General features: G+C 35.9%; 3 protein-coding genes across 5 annotated transcripts; 1 reads left to right on the top strand and 2 right to left on the bottom strand.

Moving 5' to 3' along the window:
- Window positions 1-489: 489 nt before the first annotated feature.
- Window positions 490-4,873, top strand: LOC110714246. The gene is made up of 7 exons (XM_021892743.1): window positions 490-1,108; window positions 3,308-3,403; window positions 3,665-3,814; window positions 3,898-3,958; window positions 4,203-4,327; window positions 4,443-4,524; window positions 4,626-4,873. Exons 1-6 carry the CDS (start codon window positions 698-700, stop codon window positions 4,509-4,511), a joined length of 912 nt encoding a protein of 303 aa, XP_021748435.1. The 5' UTR covers window positions 490-697; the 3' UTR covers window positions 4,512-4,524; window positions 4,626-4,873.
- On the bottom strand, window positions 4,722-8,312 carry LOC110714247 (vesicle-associated protein 1-2-like). The gene is made up of 8 exons (XM_021892744.1): window positions 7,963-8,312; window positions 7,794-7,864; window positions 7,592-7,673; window positions 7,025-7,140; window positions 6,660-6,803; window positions 6,513-6,554; window positions 5,984-6,061; window positions 4,722-5,102 (listed from the first exon to the last, which is right to left on the bottom strand). The coding sequence occupies exons 1-8, from the start codon at window positions 8,012-8,014 to the stop codon at window positions 4,992-4,994; spliced, it is 696 nt and encodes a 231-aa protein (XP_021748436.1). The 5' UTR covers window positions 8,015-8,312; the 3' UTR covers window positions 4,722-4,991.
- A 501-nt stretch (window positions 8,313-8,813) lies between these two features.
- LOC110714245 lies at window positions 8,814-11,934 on the bottom strand. 3 transcript variants are annotated; one of them, XM_021892742.1, is made up of 3 exons: window positions 11,625-11,934; window positions 10,365-10,427; window positions 8,814-10,141 (listed from the first exon to the last, which is right to left on the bottom strand). In XM_021892742.1, the coding sequence occupies exon 3, from the start codon at window positions 10,089-10,091 to the stop codon at window positions 9,114-9,116; it is 978 nt and encodes a 325-aa protein (XP_021748434.1). In that variant the 5' UTR covers window positions 10,092-10,141; window positions 10,365-10,427; window positions 11,625-11,934; the 3' UTR covers window positions 8,814-9,113. The 3 variants fall into 3 exon arrangements, with proteins under 3 accessions (XP_021748434.1, XP_021748433.1, XP_021748432.1); XM_021892741.1 differs by having other exon boundaries at window positions 10,365-10,409; XM_021892740.1 differs by lacking the exon at window positions 10,365-10,427 and having other exon boundaries at window positions 11,625-11,930.
- Window positions 11,935-12,436: the final 502 nt, after the last annotated feature.

Genomic DNA, 12,436 nt, shown 5'->3' with positions numbered 1-12,436 from the left:
TGCCCAATCCGCCAAGCCTTGCTTGATAATAGTAGGTGATTAACTCGAAAAACTCTATACTCTCACTAACTCAGTAACTCTCAATAAATTCTTGCATTAGTTAGTGGACAAGTTGTTCGAAGTTGATTAGAAGTCTGGTGTTCTATCGGTGAAAACGATTTTGTTGGAAATCTCGATGATGTATTTTCTCCAAAATACAAAGGATAATACTCCCTTTCTTCCAAATTTATAACTTTAGATTTCATTCTATTTATGTCTCAAAACTCTCAATCTTAATTATCACATTTCCTAATTTGGTGAGTGATGCCCATACAGTTTGCATTAGTATGAATATTGGGTTTGACGGGGTGGTTATATACATCCAAATGGTTTTCATTACTTACGAAAACTTTGTTTCAAATGTAACTAGCATTTTGAGCCGCTCGATGCACGATTTATTACTTGGATCATGCTTTTCAATAATTGAAACTTTTGATACTGCGTATAAAATATGCAAAGTAATTGTTTTATGACCATGTAAATGAAGTTCCCTGTTAAAACCTACATTCTTACTATCCGAGATTCTGAGTTACGGAGTAGTAGGAGTGTAGGACTGTAAGAGTCTTAGAAAGAAGAAGTTGAGAAAGAAAGAAAATTTGAGAAAATATTGGAAGCACTGAACTCTTTCATTAGACTCCCAAAACACAAAAAGGAAAAAATGAGAAAGAACCCTAGAAAACCGAAAACCCAGAAAATAGTGGAGGAGAAAGTGACCAGTGATTCTGAAACTAGCGAAAATTCGAATTCAGATGACCCGAAAATCCCAGAAAACAAAGCGACAGAGTATGAGAAACAAAGAGAATTGAGAATTGCTCAAAATAAGGCCAGAATTGAGGATTTGGGTTTGCGTAATATTGCGAATTCTTTGATGAATTTATCCCAAAAGGGAGGAAAGAGAAAATCAAACCTAAATTCCAAAAGGGTTTCCAAAAATGGCAAAGATGATGATGAATATCAGCCTATTGATGAAGAAGACCCAAAAGATGATAGTAGTGATTCTAGTTTGGATAGCTTCAGTGAAGAATTTGAGGAGCAAGAAAAGAAGAAAAAGAAGAAGCAGAAGAAGAAGGTAAATTGATTAATATCTCTTTCTCTTTTTTTCAATTTAAAGCAATTTTTGTGTGTTTTTGGTGTTGAATTGTGGTTAAATGTTTGTGCATTTGGTGAGTTGTTCAATTTGATTTTCTTGATTGCTGCTTTCTAAATTAATGTAGTTTGTGCATTTATGTTGTGTATTTTGGATTAGTATATGTGATTGTTTTCTTGGTGTTGGTTTTTGTTGATACTTCATTTTGTGGATTGGACAATGTGGATGAATTTTTGTAAAAACAGGCCTCCATTTTTACAATGCTTGTACTTTTTGCAATTCGATTTCATTCTGTCCTGCCTTAAATTGAGAGTGAGTTGTGGAACGATGCTTTTCTAAGGAAGGAAAACGATAAAAGCGCTTAAGAAGGTGTTAGAATAGGTATTGGGTAGCTACATTGCCCAAGGATTGGATGTATATGTGTGTGCCTTGGAGTCGAGTATGCTACACTGGAGATCAATAGGGGATAATTGTATAACAAATGTTGAAGTTTGATTATATTTATGCCGTTGGCAGTTGCCTCATTAAGCATCCAATATTCTATATTATATACGAGGGATTAGCTAGTGTCACTTTTGTGAAATGTGAGGATTGCCTGCGTTTATGCGGGTCTAGTGTTCGGCTTTCAATGGACCGACTTGATTTCTAGGTGGAGCTGGATTCAAGGATTGTCATTCCTAATAGCAGTCTGCAGTTTATTGGTCATTGCGGGGAGAAATTATGTGTAACGTTTCCCAAGGGTCCCGAGGAGGAGGTTAAGGAGTTGATGGATTGTTTTCCGAAAGGGTTAATTGGGTAAGCCTTCATTTCAAGTTTTTTGTAGATGTTTTGCTAATCGAATTCACAATTTGTCTCAGATTGCTTCTTACTTGTAGTTTAATCGCGAGACAGGTGAAAGAGCTCTTAGATATATTGCTGGACTTAAGGCAGATTGCTGGAAATTGAGGAGATCACATGTTATATATCCAGAGTTCTGTGAGGAGGTAATAGAGGGACTGCCTTTTCCCGAGGGTTTTAATGGGGTAAGCCTTGTTTTTGAGTTTTTTGCTTTTGCATTTTATGCTTATTGAAATCTCTAATACATCTTGGTTACTCGTAGTTTAACCTGGAAGAAAGTAAAGAAATCTGTGGAGTGATTGTTGCTTTAATAAATGCTCAATCGAGACTGAAGAAATTATTTCAATCATATGTGCAGGTAAAACTCCATTCCCCCCCCCCTTGTATCCCACCATATATTACTCATGTTGCTCTGTCATCTTGCAGGGATCTAAAAGTTTTCCCTGTCTCCAATATCAGCCTTCTACTCAAGTTTTCTGTCCCCAACATCAGGCTTCCACTCAAGTTCCGTGTCACCGACATCAGGCTGCCACTCAAGTTCCGTGTCACCGACATCAGGCTGCCACTCAAGTTCCATGTCACCAACATCAGGCTTCCACTCAAGTTCCGTGTCACCAACATCAGGCTGCCACTCAAGTTCCATGTCCCCAACATCAGGCTGCCACTCCTGTCACTGGCCATGTCCAATTTAATGCTCCTATATATCCTGATCACGGGCTGTTTTTTCCTTACTGGTGTCCTCCCATGACTCCTTTTGGCATGGCCCCAACCACATGGAATCCTTATAATGCCAACTATGCTCCACCTTACATGGGCAATTATTCTGGAATGCCTTAGTTTTGATGGATGTATGCGTAGAAAATTAATTGAAGTGTTGGAGTGTTTGCTCTGCCTGTCAGCTATCAACAGGTTGCTTCATGGTTGCAATCTCATTGAGGATAGAGTGGTTTTATGACCAAAGGAGAGGATGGTAGTTGATTTTGTGGATTTTATGAACATTTTATAAAGATTTGAACTTTGTGCTTGTATGATATTGCGGTATTGCCCCCTCTCCCTTTCCCAAAAACAATCCGGTCTTGTGCTTTGTTGCAATTTAAATGCTTTCTTCCTTCCCCAGAAGCAACTATGAAAGAATAGTGTTGCACTCACTCATCAATCAGACTGAGGTCAAAGAGATAATGAGCTTTTAAGTTTGCCTCTTGCATGATTCAAAACTCTGTTATGAAAGGAACTCCTTAGGTTGAACAAAAAAAAAAGTAATTATGAGTAAAGTCTGCCACCAATCAAAAGTTTTGCTACATTTAAGAAATTATCCTAACTGATTCTTTGCTTTGCTTGTGCCAGGTAAGCAATAGAAAGTCGAGGTCTCGTAAGCAAAAATCTTCGCAGAAGCAGTTAGACACCACAGATCTTATGGATGAAGATGAAGTTTTAAAGCAGGTAATTCTCAGATCACCTCACTGGCTGGAAAAACCTAGAACTAGCCAGAGGGATTTACAAGTAAGATGGGTATAATGTGAGACTCGGGTGATTATACATTTAAACTTAGATTATAGTGTGACTTTTATGATCAATTGATCATGCATTCACGCCCAGAGTTAAATTAGAAGGGTATATGATGACTTAAATGAAAATTGAATAGAATTTTACTTTCTTGTTGTAAAACACACTGCTTATTCTGGTAGATATCTGCCACTGCAGGCTATAGCTCTTTCTCTAAAAGATGTTGGAGAAACCTCAGACATGCAGCATGCTGGATTATCTCTAAGCCCAAGCAATCAAGCAGTTAACGCTAATGAAAAGAGCTATGATAACTCCCGGGAAGATAATTCGAGGAGGAAAAAAAGACCAGTAAGCATTCCTGTGTTGTAGCGTTTAAATATTGCTACACTCATGTTATGTTTTGATGTTTCTATACTATGGCAACATGGCAGTTCAAGAATCGTGTGCAAATGACTGAGGATGACCTGGTTATAAACTTCTGCCAATTCGATGGTAATTTCTGACTTGCTTTTATTCTATTTGTACTGTCAATTAATTTGTATTCTTTATCACTGATATTCTTAGTTGATTTTTCAACATGATTTTTTAAAACCTCAGCTTAACCATAGAAAAGCATATAATAACATGATATGATGCATTCTGATTACCCTTTAAGAAAGCTTAACATCAGCTTTGAGTTCTATATTTCTTTAAAAGATGTTGCTACCTTTCTTTTATCATTCTATATGAGTTGCAGAGACTGGGAAGGGGAGCATAACGTTAAGAGACTTGCAACGGATGGCTGCTTCTCATGATTTTACCTGGACCGATAAGGAGTTAGTTGATATGATTCGCTGTTTTGACAGTGATAAAGATGGAAAGGTCTGTTCTAGTTGTTCGAGATTCTCCATATCCATCTATTCTAAGTCTTTACCATATTATAATTTGCATGGAAATGGAGTATAACGCTTGTGACACTCATATGTCCTCATTTCAGCTAACTTTGGATGACTTTCGGAACATTATTCTGCAGTGCAACATGTTACACGTGCCAGAAAATCCTTGAAAGGGTTTGAAGGGTAATCAAAATTTTCTAGAGTATCAAGTTATATAGTTTCATATGCATTCACTCTTAAATAGTAACAGCATAACTGACGTTGCATTTCATTGATCGATGCAGATTATTTCGAGCCTCCTGACAGCAATGATCAGTATTGATTGAATGCACTGAAGATGCTTTGGTAGCAAACAATGGAGTAATAGCTAAGAAAGATGATACAGTACATGCTTTAATTCTTTGGTAGCAAATGATGTACTGGCAAAGAAATGCACAACTTGATGACAGAGTTAATCCTTGTTTAATTACCATTTACTTTACAACTAGATGTATGATAATAAGACACAAATGCAAAACCTATTGAAAGATCATCGTCTAGTACCATCAGACTATCAAACCAAAAATCTTGGTCAGCTACTTCTTAAGAGTAATAACCAAATAGCAAGCTCAACTTCAAGCCTCCAGATAGGCCAGGTTTATCTTCCCAGTTCATATTTTCTTGATGAGATATCCCAGAATGATGCCAATAATCCCAACAATGATAACATACATGAATGGAATTCCTGCACGCTTTTTACTAATTTCACGCCTCAATAGCTCCTGCATCATCAAATTTTCCAGTAACGGATGAAAAAGAAGACCATGTTGATGCATAGTTTATACAAGCAAATGTGAATATGTCCATCTATCCTACTACATAAAGCTTTACAATTTTTAGCAGCCATCAGTCTCTTAACAAAACAAGCTTCAGTTCAATGTTTTAAGCATCTTTGAAAACAAGTTTTTCAAAATAAAATAATAAATGCTCGTACATAAAAGTTTGAGTATTCACTAATTCAGTAGCAATCCATGGCCATCAATTTGGTCATTCTCTTTGTAATGAACCAGCATAAGACAGATGATTCTAGAGAGTTGAACATGATAAAGCTTATGAACTAGAAATTTAGGCAGAATTTCAATGGAAGAAGATGAAATTTGCACTAAAATCTGAAATTAAGGAAAAAAGTACAAGCTTTCAAGAGGCTTGCTCTCTCCCCTAGTCAACATTCGTGAGGTTGGAGCTCTCCAAAGTGTCCACTTTTTAACAATATTTTGCATGCCTTTTCTATGCTTAAACTCCCTTATTTATACTAAGGGCGTGTTTGGATTGAAAGTAATGAAGGGTAATGGAGGAATAGAGTAATTTGGATAACAAATGAAGAAGGAAGGGAATTAGGGAGAGATATAAAGGGATTAAATTGTAAGAAATTGATTTTTAAAAGGAATACTCATCATTTTTCCCTTATTCTCCCCTCCCTCCCCTTTCTTTATCCAAACACACTAAATCTGATATTTAATTAACAGAATAATACTCCGTGTAGACTACCCATGATGCCCCTCCCTTATCTCGGTTTATTTCAATTTTATCCACTACCATGGTTTATTCATGCTGTATAAAATCCATTCGAAAATTTAAATATTAGCAAGAACCAGAAGCATACCATTTCTTGATGAAGCTTGTTGTTTTGTTGAATTGCAGAGTTTTTCTCTTCCATCAGCCTAGAAATAGCAGCATCCACCTGAAATATTAAAATTATCAAAACACATAGTCAATTACAGAAATCAGAGCACCCTGAGAAGTTTTAAGCAAATTTTTGCTTAGTGGACAGCATAACATCAGATGCTTGAAACATTTACTTCCTAATAACTATAATGGTAAATTTGGTTGTTGTCTTGCTGATTATACAACATCAGCACATCATATACTCAAAGCATTCGTGGTTTAGCCTAAAGGTTAAAGATATATACCTAACAACAAAAGAAAACACATTCTGTGATATGATAAAAAAATTCTGCTAATTTTTCGTATAAGCTCAAAATGTGCAAAATATTCAATATTTACAAGGAAGCAATTCGACACATGTAAAAATCTAACTAAGGCTGATCATATTCAAATCACAAATTATCAGATAGTTTGCTAGGATCTGATATCTTATTCAATGATTACAACTTTGACGGATGGAAAATCACCTGACGTGAATCATCTTCCAGCTCAACATGGGTTCTTGTAGCCTGCGAAAACGAAAGTCATAATTACTTTAGAAGTTAAAAAGGAGAAAAGCATTTTGCAAAACTCAACGAGCAAGCATTAAGTATAGCTATATATGAATAACTTACAGGTGAAAAGGTATCCATATTCCCATTGTCTGATACAGAACCTTCATCTGATCCTTCTTGTACAGTCATTGGAGGTTGTGGGGGTGGAATGTAAGAGACTTTCAATTTCCACTCGTCAACATAATTCCCAGATTCCTTGTTAAACTATCAAAAGCACACGGCAAAATTAAAATTTGACCTTTCATCAACAACAAAATACACCAAATGCACCCTTAAATCAACTTTCCATCAACCTTGTTAGGCTGTTTGATGAATCAAAGTTAGGGTGATTAAGCATTAGCACTCAGGCTAGTGTAGCAACTTATGGCATGCCGAATTAAATACGAATATGCGCGATTAGTGCTTTAAAATGAACTAGGGATTACCATATCAGAAGTGATGTCCTTGACAGTGAGTCCAGGGCTGGCAATCACACTCTGAAGAAGAAATTTGTCTTTGCACTGAAGATCAGCAGGTGCTTCCTTTTGCGCTTGCATTGTCACTACAATTAATCCCCCAACCCAACAAAGATAAAATCAATATCAAGTATAATCATACTCCCTCCAGCTTCAAATAATTGTCGCATTGTCCCAACCCCTCGATTAAAAGGCATAATCAACACAATTCTACTGAAACAGCCCTTATAATAGTGCAGTTGGCACTTGGCACTTGGCAGAATCAATCAAAACACCCCTTATTAGGTCTAAGCAATAATACTGAGTATTTGGCAAAATCAATCAGCAAACTTAAACTGTACTAATAAATAATTCATATAAATGTGACAATTGTTCCCGAACATCCTAAACTAGTATTAATGCGACTATTCCTTCTAGACCGAGCCCCTAACTCACAAAGTATTAGCATTCCGGTTAATTATCACAAAATTTGACTCAAACCCAGAAAAATTAAGCTAAAATTATAGACATCAACAATCAAGATACTTTTTTTTTTACCTAAAAGATCATGATTAGAATGTGGCAAAACGATCCCAGTATTAGGCCGTACAGAATACTTCTTCGGATTTGTTGTTTTCACCTACAAATTGGGGGAAAATACAACCAATTTTTACCAAAAAAAAAAACAAAAAAAAAAACTTGGATTTTGAAATTTAAGTAGTAGGATTTTTTAAGAAAATAATAATAAAAAGTGAAGTACCTTAAAAGCAACATTGCAATCAGTATGATTAGTCAATTGCATGGTACAAGGGATCTGCTTGTTCAACTCAACTGCATGTAATAATCATTAAAAAAACAAAATCAAAATCACAAAAGTTAATAACAAGCAAAAAAAGCAAATAAATTGAAATAGGAAGTAAAAACAATACATGGGAATTGAAGTTCTTGAGGTTGAATGCTGAGATATTCCCCTGAATTCATAATTGTATGAAAATACCCAGAAAATCAAAACAAAATTAAAATTAAGAACTGGGTTTTAGAGAGAGAAAGAAGAGAGAAAGGATCTAAGAAGAAAATAGAGGTTTGAATTGAAAGAAAAAACAAGAGTGAAAGTTGAGGAGAGAGAAAATGGGAAGACAGGGGAGACGTGGTACAGTGTTAATAGTGTCGACTATGTCTGTGTTTTATGTGTTTTCTTCTTTTATTTTTGTAGGGCCAACTTTTTTTTTATTTTTATCATCGTTGTAATTTATCATCAAAGTTTTTTTTTTTTATTTGTTATTTTTTTCAAATAAAAATTGATTTGATTTTGATCACAAGTACTATAATTTTCACCTGATGATATAATTGCTTTGACTGAATTTGTAATAGTCAATCTTGTCTTACTAACGGTAATTCAACGTTGATTGTTGATTATATCAAATGAATTGACCTCCAACGTTACAAATTACTCTGTATCCCATATCAATAATGCTCAATTTACTACCTCCGTTAAATATTATGTGCAACTTTGGGGTATTATTTGTGTCATATAAATTATTCCAAAGTTGCACATAACATTTAACGGAGGTGGTATATAATTTGTTTATAAATAAATCGATCACTTAATTTATTTACTCAAAAGCTAGAACTTTATAACATTTATGTGAAAAACATATACTAGTAGTTGGATCGATCTGTATAAATGTAACTCGTACTCGTACTATATTCCCTAGTACGATATACTCATAGTCATAGTAAATGTGCCTTCAAAAAAATAAAGGAAAAAAGGCCACCAACATTTTCAGAAGACAATTGTGGGTCTGTGGCATTTTATTCCAATAAAGGGAGGTATTTATTTTAGAATTTAATGTAGGTCGCTCAGGTTTAATTAGTACATACAAGTAGTTACAAATACAGTACTGAACTAGGACATTACAACTGACCAGCAATCATCACACTTGCACAACTAGAGCAACATTACGTACATTAAAAGGACGAAAATCCATTCCCAGAACGGTCAGAAGGTAAGATTCTAGCTAAACCGAAACCTTTATAAGAAAATATTGACCTCGCTCAAAGCCGGTGGTGCTTTTTACAGTTATGATCTCTGTTCTTTACGCGTTTTAGCAGAAAAACCAGCAAACCAAGCAACCCTCATGAGCTGCAAACCAAGAATCAGCACCCACCAACACACCAACCCCCTTATAGTATGCATCATCCATGCAGGCGCACTAATTTCTGCGCTAAGCTTCAAACCCCTCATGAGCTGCAGCACTCGATAGGCCTCGTATATAACAGGAGTTACAAGCCATACAGGCGATTGCCAATGCCAAGTCAGCAGTTCTGTCAATATCTGCACCGAGAGAAGGAGGAGGTAGGGACCTAAAAGTACCAAGTATGAGATTGGTGCAAGCTGTGGTTGAAGGAAACCCTTTTGTGAGCCAAAGAGCAATGCCAAGGGGATAGCATAGCCTACGATTGATGCAAACATGTTCCAGAATCGATAACTGAAAGGAGCCTTGCTTTGGGGGGCTTCCATTGGGTCTTTTGGTTGGGTGGTAGAATGAGCCATGAGGAGGAACAAAGTTGCGCCGAGATTGAAGATGCAATCTAGCCCAACAAGGGAAAGTAGGCTGGCAATGTTGGACCCAAGAAATATAGACGATATGGGTAGCCACAAAGTTGGGACCATGCCAGTGCCAAGAAGAAAAGCCGGACCCAAGATCCACAATGGCCATTTCAGAAAACCTGCTCCTTGTGATGGGCTGCTGGCTTTTTGAGCTAATTTTTCAGAATCAGTAGCTGGTGTAGTTGCATTGTCCTCCAACTTAAGGGTGTCAAATAAATTGGGAGTTTCTTCCACAAGCTCGGGTTCAGCCTCATCAGTGGGTGCATACGTAAGAGGTTTAGGTTCCCATGGTGTCAACTTTGAGCAGCAAACCAAAAGGCGTTTTATATGGAGTTTTGGAAAAGTAACTCCAACATGATTATTGGTAAACCTCCTATATTTCTGGCTCTGGTAACGAAATCCAGCAACAGAAATGTTGGGCACTGGAGTTCTAATCAGTGATGACATGGCTCCTGTAAGCAATTGATATACAGAACTAGCCAATTGCTATTCCTTATCTACAACAGATAACACAGAAACATGTCAACCATAGTGACTGAGAATAAAACACTGCCTTAGAGGAGGAGCTTAGGGGAGGGAGGGGGGACAAAAGATCCATAGGTACATATTTGTGGAATTATACTTCAGAGTAGTTAAATTTCAGCCTCAGTTGCAGAATTAAGCTTAGCAGTTTCTACTGAGTATATATTAAAGTAAAAAAGAGATGATCAACAGTCCAACCTCATAAAGAAGAATGGCTGGAGTCTGAAGACCAACAATAGTAGCCTGATCCCACAGACAAGTCTGAGTTTAGAAAGATAGGTAGACATATTAAAACAAAACTAAAACCATTGCCTGAAACCCCCCATTCCACATAGATGGCATTTCTGTTTCCAATTTCAAAACCACTCACAATCCTTGTTAAAGCTAACTGAGAATAGTCTTTTCACCCAGCAATTAACTTGGTTCACCTCAAAACAAAATACAACAAAACAATAACGAGGTAATACGACACAAAATTATTAGGGGATGATTTGACAAAGAATACTTAGACAGGAAGAAGCTCCCTTCAATAATAGTCAAACTGAAGCTGTACAGCACTACAGCTCATCTACAAAAAAGGGTATCAGTAAGTTGAACAGAATTGCCAAATACTGAACCTTGTTCAAATCTAGATTTTTCCCCATAAGAAATGAAGCATAAGCTAAGACGAAAGATTGGAAGTAGCATATTTCAGAAATCCACGACGAACTCTTGGAAAATCCAACATGTGCTCTCAGTCACTATTCTAAGCTAAACTTCAATTTTTGACCTCAGAAAATTCAAAACAGCAATGCCACATTGCCACCAGACAAAGTACTAACAATGTTTTCCTATTTCTTTTTCCATGCCAATCTTTGGAGGTTGCTATCACATTCTAAAAGGCAAACCTCTTGCTCAGGATATCAGAAGTTCTGTAAACTGTATTACACTAATTAATCTAATTATTCTTAAGTTTTATATGTTGAATCATCAAAATTCAACTTTACTACCTCTATATCAGTAATCAAACTACTCAAACTGATCCCTAGAAACAGTCTATTCAATACTTGATAGTTGATACCCAAGCTGAAATGTTAACATATGAACTTCTTGCTGCTTCAGTAATTTTCTATGCATTTAAACCCAATACCCATTTCAAATTTAATCCCAATTCATATTCTTTACGCCAAAAATCCATCTTTTCCCTTCATTCAACCCTAGTTACTGATTAGGGTTCGTAAAAATTGGTAGAAATTTTCGTAAAGGTAATTCGCTGCAATATATGATCACAAAAGCACACTCTACAGAAATCAACAATGAAATTATAAACCCATATCACAAACATTAAATTTCAATAAACTATACATCTGAAAGAAATTAAACACAAGAAATTCATTCATTCAATTCAATTAATCCAATAAAACAAGAAAACCCACAAATATAAATTACGCAATCTATGAGAAAAAGAAGGGGACTAACCAGTAGTTGATATGATTTGTTGCAGATTGAAGCTGTTCATTTCTCAATGAAAATCCCTCAATTAATTTTGATTCATTTCGCTTATATCCCAATTGGGGTTTTGCTTGAATTGAAATTTTAATTTTGTTTAGAAGAGGTAAAATAGGTTACCCTGCAATTAAATTGTCTGTGTAGAATACAATTGGCAATCATTTTCGGTTTGGAATATGTGGCAAATGAGCCCCATAACCTAAGACTTAAGTGCAAAATAGCCCCCTAAGTACTAATAACAGCAAATTAACCCCACTACTTTTTAAATCGTGCAATTTAACTCCCATTAGATATTTTCGGTGACATTTAATCTTAATACATAATACAAACCGGAAAACAACTACTACGTATTTTTTTCCCCAAATAAATAGTACACGTATATTTATGCTAATATAATTCATGACACATGTATCCCATTTTTCCCATCTTACCAACTTTTGGTCTACTTCTTCATCAATTCTACATACAACTTTCTCCCTGTACCCACCTTTTCTCATTTTTTCTCTCTCCTTCCAATGACAAATTATCTTCAAATCTAAGTGCAAATTAAAGTAGCTAATTTAATGAGAGGAATAATAGGGTTGTTTACGAATCCTATTAGTAGTCAATATTCACTACCACCTTCTACAACTTTCAAAGAATTTCTGTAGAACTTCTAGCACTATCGTATCGCCATATCCATTGTCCATCGGAGCTCCAACCAACATATAGCGCATTTAGGGACTACAATTACAAAGGTAATACTCATTTGTCAATTACAAAGTTGTTAATCAAGTTCATAG

This window comes from Chenopodium quinoa, unplaced genomic scaffold, assembly GCF_001683475.1.
Source record: "Chenopodium quinoa cultivar QQ74 unplaced genomic scaffold, ASM168347v1, whole genome shotgun sequence".
In the NCBI taxonomy this organism is placed as follows: Eukaryota; Viridiplantae; Streptophyta; class Magnoliopsida; order Caryophyllales; family Amaranthaceae; genus Chenopodium; species Chenopodium quinoa.
The sequence above is the reverse complement of the archived record's forward strand: the minus strand, read 5'-3'. Positions and strand labels throughout refer to the sequence as shown.

What these genes read in the sequence shown, in the direction of transcription:
- LOC110714246 (XM_021892743.1), top strand. Translation starts at nt 698, where the DNA reads ATGAGAAAGAACCCTAGAAAACCGAAAACCCAGAAAATAGTGGAGGAG. An exon ending in AAACTTCTGCCAATTCGATG is followed by an intron (nt 3,959 to 4,202) that starts GTAATTTCTGAC and finishes TATGAGTTGCAG; the next exon opens with AGACTGGGAAGGGGAGCATA. An exon ending in ACAGTGATAAAGATGGAAAG is followed by an intron (nt 4,328 to 4,442) that starts GTCTGTTCTAGT and finishes TCCTCATTTCAG; the next exon opens with CTAACTTTGGATGACTTTCG.
- LOC110714245 (XM_021892742.1), bottom strand. Translation starts at nt 10,091, where the DNA reads ATGTCATCACTGATTAGAACTCCAGTGCCCAACATTTCTGTTGCTGGA.
- LOC110714247 (XM_021892744.1), bottom strand. Translation starts at nt 8,014, where the DNA reads ATGAATTCAGGGGAATATCTCAGCATTCAACCTCAAGAACTTCAATTC. An exon ending in AGGACATCACTTCTGATATG is followed by an intron (nt 6,804 to 7,024) that starts GTAATCCCTAGT and finishes TGCTTTTGATAG; the next exon opens with TTTAACAAGGAATCTGGGAA. An exon ending in ATATGGATACCTTTTCACCT is followed by an intron (nt 6,555 to 6,659) that starts GTAAGTTATTCA and finishes TCGTTTTCGCAG; the next exon opens with GCTACAAGAACCCATGTTGA.